At 45.8% G+C, this 9,136-nt stretch overlaps 1 protein-coding gene across 1 annotated transcript; it reads left to right on the top strand.

The window, feature by feature from the left end:
• On the top strand, nt 1-4,766 carry UTP23 (UTP23 small subunit processome component). The gene is made up of 3 exons (XM_084260885.1): nt 1-212; nt 2,784-2,958; nt 4,273-4,766. The coding sequence occupies exons 1-3, from the start codon at nt 25-27 to the stop codon at nt 4,654-4,656; spliced, it is 747 nt and encodes a 248-aa protein (XP_084117011.1). The 5' UTR covers nt 1-24; the 3' UTR covers nt 4,657-4,766.
• Nucleotides 4,767-9,136: the final 4,370 nt, after the last annotated feature.

The following is a 9,136-nucleotide window of genomic DNA, read 5'->3' as shown; positions in this document are numbered from 1 at the left end:
CCGTTCCGGGCGGTTGCTGGCGCCATGAAGCTGACGAGGCAGAAGCACGCCAAGAAGAACATGGGCTTCTATAAGCACAACTTCGACATCCGCGAACCTTTCCAGGTGCTGCTGGACGGCACCTTCTGCCAGGCCGCGCTCCGCAATAAGATCCAGATCCGGGAGCAGCTGCCCGGTTACCTGGGCGGTGCCACGCAGCTCTGCACCACCCGGTGAGGCGGGGAGCGCAGCCGCGGCCGCAGCCGGAGGCCTGTCGGTCTTCCCCTCGGGTGGCGGGGCGTGGGGGCCGCGGGCAGCGCCGGGTGATGGCGGCGGGGGCCGCGCGCTGTGGGGTGGGGTAGCGCAGCGGGCTGTAGTTTACTTGCAGGAGGATAGGAGCGTCTTTGAGTACCGGCTGCCTTTCCGGAGACGGCAGGAAGCGGTGAGGGATGGGGGAGAGACGGCGGGGGGTAATCGGGGTGTGTGAGGGACGGCTGGGTGCATCTCTTCCCGCTCCCAGCGTCTTCCTGGCGAAGGGAGAAGGGCAGAGGCGAGCTCAGATCTCCGGGGTGGGGAGGGAGCTGCTGTTGGAGCTTCCCGCGTGCTGGCGAGCAGCCGTTCTCGAGGCCGTGCTGGACAAAGGCACGTAAAGCAAGCACACATGTGCCTAAGTTGCCTTCACTTGACTTTGTGTGTGGCATATGATAAAATCTCCCTCACTTGGGTTTCTGCTGTGACACAGCCAGCTGCCCATCATGGAGGCAAGTTCTGAAAACATCAGGAGGATTGTATACCCTAGGCTACAAAAATTAAGCACTGACTTGTCTTGCAAAGCATACAGAAATGGCCCGTACTTCTAAACAGTAGAATCCTAAAATCACTGGGTTGGAAAAGACCTTTGCAATCATCAAGTCCTCTATTAAACCATTTCCCTGAGCATCTCATCTACCTGTCTTAAATGATCCAGGGTCGGTGACTCAACCACCTCCCTGGATGGCCTGTTCCAATGCCCAATAACCCTTTTCCTGAAGAACTTTTTCCTAATGTCTAACCTAAACCTGCCCTGGCACAGCCTGAGGGCATTCCCCCTTGTCCTATCACCTGTCACTTAGGTGAAGAGACCAACACACACTTCTTTACAACCTCCTTTCAGGTAGCTGTGGGCAGGGATAAGGTCTCCCCTCAGCCTTCCCTCAGCCTCCACTTCTCCAGGCAAAACAACCCCAGTAGAGAGTATTGAGTCCTGACCTTAGCTGTGAAGGTTTGGGAATCATGTTGATCCAGACTGTATTGCAGTCATGTCTAAGCATCACGTCTTACTTCCTTCTTTCAGCAATACCTTCTGGTCTTTTTGACCTGCTTTCACCCAGGCTCATTTTCTCTGCTGTCAGAATGCTCAGTTGGTGAGGAAACACCTCAGTGGAGTGACCAAAGCTTCCCTGAGGAAACAAGCTGGCTCAGTGAGCATTTCCAAAAGTACAGGCTCAAGTCTCCACAAAGACTGTCCTCAAAGGCTAAGTTTTGTTCTTTGGAAAAAATAGTTTTTTATAATATCTTGCAGTTATTTTGGAGATAATTGTAAACAAGTTCCAGAGAGGTTTTTGTGTACCTGCTTTTGATTCATCACCATGCGACCGTATCCTTGAACCTGTATTTCGAGCCCATACGGTCCTACCACTGTCCACATGTAATGGCTCAGTAGCAGAAGTGAGTTAGGTTTCATCTCCTGTTCAGTTCTGAGTGTCTAAGCTAGTATCCTCATAGATTGCTACGCTGTCCTGTGTGAATGGCTGCTCCAGGTGCTGCTGAAAGGAGGATTTTTAGGTTTGCATTTTACTTTCCAAATGGACTGTTGTGAAGCCATAAACTGCCAGATTTTAATCATATGAACCGTCTTTTGTCATTTTGTTTTGCTTGAGGCAGTTGGATTCTGGTAGCAAGTTTGAAGGAAGGTGATGGATACTAATAGTGTTTGACTTGCACGTGGTGATTCATCAGTTTGTGCTAATTCAAGTAGTTTTATTTGTGAAGTAGTAGCTTATCTGCTAGGAGATATACAGACATAAATGTAAGGACTGGGCATTGTCACCATACAAAATACTTTAAAATCCATTTAGTATAAGGTACGGTTGCTACTGGCTAATCTTGTTTGGAATGGAGGGAGTCTTGCTGAAGTCAGGGGTTACTTGGGGATGGGCTTCTGCTTTCAAATTAGTGGGTGCTATTTACAAATCGCAGAGCCTGAACAACTGGGCATCAAGGTCCTGGAGCGTGTGCAGAGAAGGGCAACCAGGCTGGTGAAGGGGCTGGAGGGAAAATCATTTGAGGAGCCACTGAGAGAGCTGGGGAGGTTTAGTTTTGAGAAGAGGAGGCCGAGGGGAGACCTTATCACGGACTACATTACCTGAAAGGAGGATGTAGAGAGGTGGGAGAGTCGTCTTTTCAGCGAGGTGACAGGTGATAGGACAAGGGGAAATGGCACAAAGCTGCACCAGGGCAGGTTCAGATTAGATGTTAGAAAAATTTTTCACTGAAAGTTTGTCCAGGACCTGGAGCAGGCTGCCCAGGGAGAGGGTTGAGTCACCGTCCCTGGATGTGTTTAAAAGATGGGTAGATGAGGTAGTTTGAGATACGGTTTAGCATAGGACAGGTACAGTTGGACTCAAAGATTTAAAGATTTTTTCCAAACTAGTGATTCTGTGAATCATTGCTCGTTCCTAAGTAACTCATGTCAGCCTTTTGCTGTCATAAAGGATGTGTAGTTATTTTCTCACTGAGACATCACTGTTGCTTTTGCTTCTCAGATGTGTTCTTAAAGAGCTGGAATCACTGGGGAAAGCGCTATATGGAGCAAAATTAATTGCCCAAAGATTTCAACTTCGAAACTGTTCTCACCACAAGGATCCTGTGAGTGGTTTGGACTGTTTACTTTCCATGATTGAAGAAGGCAACCCTCATCACTACTTTATCGCTACACAGGTAAATGATGGACTCATAGAATCGTAGGGGTTGGAAGGGACCTCAAGAGATCATCAGGTCCAACCCCCCTGCCAAAGCAGCTCCCTAGCTCATATTGCACAGATAGGCGTCCAGACGGGTCTTGAATATCTCCAGACAAGGAGACTCCACCACCTCCCTGGGCAGCCTATTCCAGTGCTCTGTCACCCTCACTGTGAAAAAGTTCTTTCACATGTTGGTGCAGAACTTCCTGCGCTCCAACTTGCAGCCATTGCCCCTTGTCCTGTCTCCACAGACCACTGAAAAGGGGCTGGCCATTCCCCCTGCATCCCATGCTTCAGATATTTATAAACATTAATTAGGTCCCCCCTTAGTCTTCTCTTCTCAAGACTGAACAGTCTCAGCTCACTCAGCCTTTCCTGATGCACCCCAGGATCCCATTGGCTCTCTTAGCCACCAGTACACACCGCTGGCTCATGGCCAACCTGTGCATCAACCAGGGGCTCATGGGAAACATAGCTTCATTTCATTTGAAGTGATCCTTTGATACATAAGATAAGGTAACCTACAGAAACCTTGATTATGAGATTTTTAAATAGCTTGTGGCAATTACTCTTAAATATATTTGTTAATTATAAGTGGCGAATCTTTTGCCTTACTCGAACAACAGAGTTCTTTTAACGCAGGAGGTTATTGCTTAGTTTATCAGAAAATGTAGAAAACAATGCAGACTTCCTATTGACATGTAGGAAAACAGTTTATGAGGGTTAATTTGCATATTGCTGTGTGCATTCCCTGCCCAGAACTGTTTTGCAAACTAGTCTGAGAAGTTAAATTAAGCATTAAAAAACCATGTAACTTAAATTTTAAGAAATTTTGGAGGTTTTTAAAAAATAATAAAGGTTGAGTACAAATAAGAAAGGCATGTTTTTCTTCAGGTCTGTTATTGGAACATATGTGACCATATGCAGTCAAGCTCTGTACTGTTATATAGGATGCAAGAAGTTTAAAATTACTTGTTACAGATCTGCTTCTTGTTGTGTACTATGTATCAGTGCCCTGGGACCTTTTCCTCAAAAAATGCATGTATGCTTCCACATGCATGAAAAAAATAAAACCTTAATAAATTTTGCATCAGAAGTACAGCTAATCAGAAGCAGAGAAATTGAAATTCAAATTGCTCTGAAAGGCACTGCCAGGTATATCTGCTCCATTAAGTTTCTTATCTTTTTGATGATGTAAATCATCTTCATAGTTTTGATTTAAAAGTGGGTGCATTTGAATTGCAAATACAGTTTAATCCCAAAATATTGACTAAAGTATTAAATTTTACAGGACCAGGATTTAGCAAACAAAGTGAAAAAGAAGGCTGGTGTTCCTCTCCTCTTTATTATTCAGAACACTATGGTGCTAGACAAACCTTCTCCTAAATCTTTGGCATTCGTTCAAAAGTTGCAGACGGATCAGCTTGTTCCAGAGCACCAAAAACAAAGTATTGTGCAGCTTAAAGAAAAAACAGGACTAGCAGAGCAACAAGGTGAAAGGAGAAGAAAACGGAAGAAGGCCGGGGGCCCAAATCCTCTCAGCTGTCTGAAGAAGAAAAAGAAGACACAAGGGGGTCAGGAGCCTTCTGCTGAAAAGAAGAAAAGAAGAAAAAGAAAGCGAAATAGGGTTAAAGCAGAAGCCCTGCAGTCAGTGCAGAAGAATGAAGAAGAATAAACCCATCTTGGTAAACAATGCAGGACTTGAACGTTCTTTGAACTTTGCAGAAAGACAAATTAATATGCAGTCATGTGAAATCAAATTATTATTAAAGTTTATTTTCATGAGGTGGTACTGTTTATTACTGCATCTCAACATTTGCAGGTTATCATCCTAATAATTTGTTCTGTTGTGTAATAATGGATGTTGGTGACAAAATGTTTAGGAACCCTCATGTTGTGGTATTCTCTCCAGCATCTTGATTCCTGCCAGAGAGTTCACGTGATGAGTAGCAATTTTTTAGAAATGCTTCCTGGGTTTCATCTGGGTTTTGGTGGGATACTAGACTCCTTGCTAAATCTAGGTTGCTATTCTTACTAAAACTAGTTTTGACAGTTCTGTTACAGAATGTGGAATTGATTTAAAGAGCTTAGAAGAAGGCTCCAGGAGAACCTTATAGCAGCCTTCCCATACCTGAAAGTTGTGTTAGAGGAAAGCTGGGGAAGAACTGTTTATGAAAGCATGTAGCAATAGGACAAGGGGTACCAGTTTTAAACTTGAGAAGGGGATATTTAGGTTGGATATTAGGGAAAAATTCTTCAATATGAGGGTGGTAGATCACTGGAACAGGTTGCCCAGAGAAGCAGCAGAGGCCCCATCCCTGGAGATACTCAAGGTCAGGCTTGATAGGGCGGGCTCTAAGCAACCTGATCTAGTGAAGATGTCCCTGTTTACTACTGGAGCTTGGACTGGATGACCTTTAAAGGTCCCTTCCAACCTAACACATTCTATGATTCTTGGTATCTCCTTTACCTGTATTGTTTGAAAGTTAACTCTCTTGCAAAGTGACTGGATGTCATCAAGAAGTCCCTTCCCACCTAAATTATGTTGGAATCTCCATATGAGCCGATATGTCTGCTGTTCATGATCTGTATTAAGAAGTTCCTGAAGGACATGTGTTTCTGTTGATACAGGCATCTCTACTGTGTCTGTGTCTCTAGTTTATTCTTCCTTTTCAGATAGGAAGAACGTAACTTGAAAATGCTGAATCAGCACTGATTAAATGCCGGCACAGCATGGCACAGGTGTGGAGCTGATACAGCCTGATGTACAGCCAGCTGACAGTGATGGGACTCGGACCCTGTTGCACTTGTTTCCCTGTTCTGGAAGGTTGTGAAAGCACCAGAACTGGGTTGGAGGAGGGAGCTGCCAGAAATGTTTAGAGGACCTGATTTTCTGGGGTAGCTCTTTTCCGTCCCTCACGTGTTTGGGGGCATTAGGAGGTGGAAGTGAGTGACTGAGGTGATGTAATGCAGGGGTATGCAGTATAGTACATGCTCTGGCATAGGTCTGCTGTAACAGCATTCCCAGTCATCCCTTCCCAGACTTTGAACTTTTCTCGGTGCATTTCTACTTAGTCAAGATTTTATTCTTAAAAGGAAACCTTTCTGTTTCGTCGTCTACATGACTTCAGGCTGTGTTTGTTAAACAGTCCTTCAACCGATGTGTTGTACATAAAGTCTGCAAAGTAGTTCTCATATATGTATTTTCTACATAGGTTCTTGACTGTCTGGGGCTATCATGTTAGCATTCTGTTGGCTTTTCAGCCTGTAAGGAAAGTTGTTCCATGGAGTTGGAGAAACCAGCTTCAGTGACAGGAGTTGTCCAGTCCTTTCCCAAGGACCTGCTGACGTTTCCTCTGGCTGGCACAGGAGAGGTTCTGCAGTGTGCTCTGTGCTCACAGCACGCTGTGCTACTGCTGTACCCCAGGTTGGAGTTGTTCTCCCAACACGGCTGGTGGGAGCAAACTGTGGCTTTGTTGTTCCGTGTGAGACCACACACACCTTGGAAACTGACTGCAAGACGTGGAAGCTGCAAGGAAGGGTGCTGTACTGGAGGTGAAAGCTTTAATTAAAAATGAAAGACAGTCATGCTCCTGGTGGCATTGCTCCTACATTGATTGCTAATAATGACTCCTGAGGAGAAATAACTCCTAGAAGTTCCTTAGTGCAACTTGTTTTGTGTATCTCTCCTTTCTCAAGCTGTCATACTGCCTTCTTCACTTATTTGAGCACAGTGCCATGTTAATATAGTTTGGCTTCCTATTCCCCCTTTAATATTACCTGTATTTCTTCCCCCATCCCCAAACCCACCCACAGGTACTGCTGCTGTAAGTAGAACTTGGAGCAGACAGCAGAGATGGTTCATCTTCAAAATCTCAGATTCTGAGTCAAAAGTATATTAAACCCCAGGAACATTGCTGTAGATAACTGTTTTTAGAAATTGACCAGAAAACACACCCAAATGATTCACCATAGTCCCTTGCAGTGCTGTGGAACACAGAGTTTAATGATACTTTTTCTTGAAAGCTACAGAAAGACAAAAAATAATTTCTGGAAAAAAAAAAAAGGTATTTTATCAGTCCTCTAATGACCCCCACCTGAAGGAAGTAAGTGTTTCCTTCGTATTTTGTTAACACAAACTGAGTCATGGTGTTGCTGTTAGGAAGAACTGGACTGAAAAGGGAGTGAGCTCTTCAGGGAAAAGCTGTAAAATTTGTCTGCAGCATAGCTGTCGCTCTCTTCCAGCGAGGTAATTTGACTTTCAGTTCTGGAAGAGGGCTGCTGCCCAGGCAGCAAGCAGAGGCAATCAGACCATGTGTTGTTAACATTTTGAAATTTGAAAACAACCCAACCCAAAGCCCCTAGTTTCCAAGTAGAACCAGTCTGCTGGACCAGAGCTGAGAGCCTGGTTTTGTAGATCTGCAAGGCTGAGGCCAGCCCAGCTGGCACAGACAGGCGCTCTCCAAGCCAGTGCCCACCACTGTGGCTGCCAGGCTGCCAGTGCTCCTCTCCGCACCCTCCCCAGTTGTCAGCTGGGATAGAGAAGCTGGGAGGGGACACAGCTGGGACATCTGACCCAAACCGCCCAGAGGGGTGCTCTGTGCCATGACGTCATGCTTCAGATATAAGGGGGGAGCTGGCCAGAGAGGAGGGGTCACTGGTCAGGGACAGGCTGGGCATCAGGGTCTGGGTGGTGAGCAAATGGTGTTGTGGATCACCCGTTTTGTATGCTCCAAGCACTGTTGTTATTTCCCTCTCCGTTTGCTGTCCCAGGAAATTCTCCTTCTCTCAATCCCCGAGTTTTACCTTTTTCTTCTACTTCTCCCCCCTCAATCCCGTGGGGGAAGGAGTGGGTGAGCGGCCAGTGGAGCTCAGCTGCTGGCAGGGGCTGGACCAGGACAGCCACAGGATGCTCTCTGCTCTCTGGCTGTCCTGCCTCTGCCTGCCAGGGTTTGTGGGAGGTGTAGCTGTCCCAGGCTACAAACTATGCAGGGGTCCCACTAATAACTCAGCAACAGGAGTCACTGGGGCATGCCTAGCACTGCCGTCGAAGTACCTGTATTGCTAACATTGTAGGTCTCCAGCTCTGTGTTCTGCCCAAAGCCATGGTGGCCAGTCCCACTCCCATACTTACCAATAAATGGGCTGGAGGTCCGCCCACATCTCCGGTACAGACAGGCTTCCCAATGGGACTTTTCTCATAAAAACTAGGATTGTCTCGCTGTCGTGTGTGTCCAAGGGGCTGGTTTGGGTTTTGAAACCGCAGAAAGCTGGAGGTAAATTAAAAGGAGCATGAACAAAACCATCTTTGGAGCTATTGATTTCTCCTTTTCTCAGACAGGATAAATACATACCCTGAGTCCTGGGCAGTACCCCACTAAATCCTTTTTTAAAAAGAGGGAAACGACCAGGTTTGCACAGTACAATATATGCAACGTGCAGAGCAATAGAAGAAGGAAACAATAATGCTTCAGCCACAGTCGGCAGAGCGTTAATGCTGAATTTAGGACAAGAGCTGCATCTACCAGCGGCAGAAGGTATTTACGCAGCCTGCCTGCCAATTCAATTGGCTGGATTTATACGTTGGTGTGATCCGGTATTGTACAATAAATCACTCCCTGAGCATCTGCTAACGACACTAAATAGATGAGTTAATTAGAAGCTTCTGGAACCCGGGATGTTTATGAATCATTAAAGTAAATATGAATATGGTATGACTTGAAGAATAAATACGTTCTGGTGGTGAAAGGAAAATAGGATGTCCAGAGCAGTCCTGCTCATTTGTTTTCACCTACGCCGATACGGTGTGAATGGCTTCTCTATCAGCTTCAGAGTGTTCCTGTAGTTTCTTGAACATGTCCTGTCAGAGACAAGATGAAGAACGTCGGAACAATACCATTATTTATACTCGCTGCATCTTTCATACAGAAGCTTCACAAGCAGCTACTGTATATTTCATACCTCTGCGTGGGCGTAATGTCTCACACGGGGAGCAGCCAGAGATACGGGGAATGAACAAATAAGAGCCCCAGCAGGTCTTATCAATTACAATTTTGTGGAAAAAGATTGCAGTGTATATAGAGAGAATGACAGAAACTGAAAGTTTTTGTGCCCAGAGAGTCAGGAGCAAGAGAGAGAGGCTGCACTTTGTGATT

This window comes from Gallinula chloropus (genome assembly GCF_964237585.1).
Source record: "Gallinula chloropus genome assembly, chromosome: 2".
NCBI classification, from domain to species: Eukaryota; Metazoa; Chordata; class Aves; order Gruiformes; family Rallidae; genus Gallinula; species Gallinula chloropus.
Note: the sequence above shows the minus strand (reverse complement) of the source record. Positions and strands in the feature narration are given on the sequence as shown.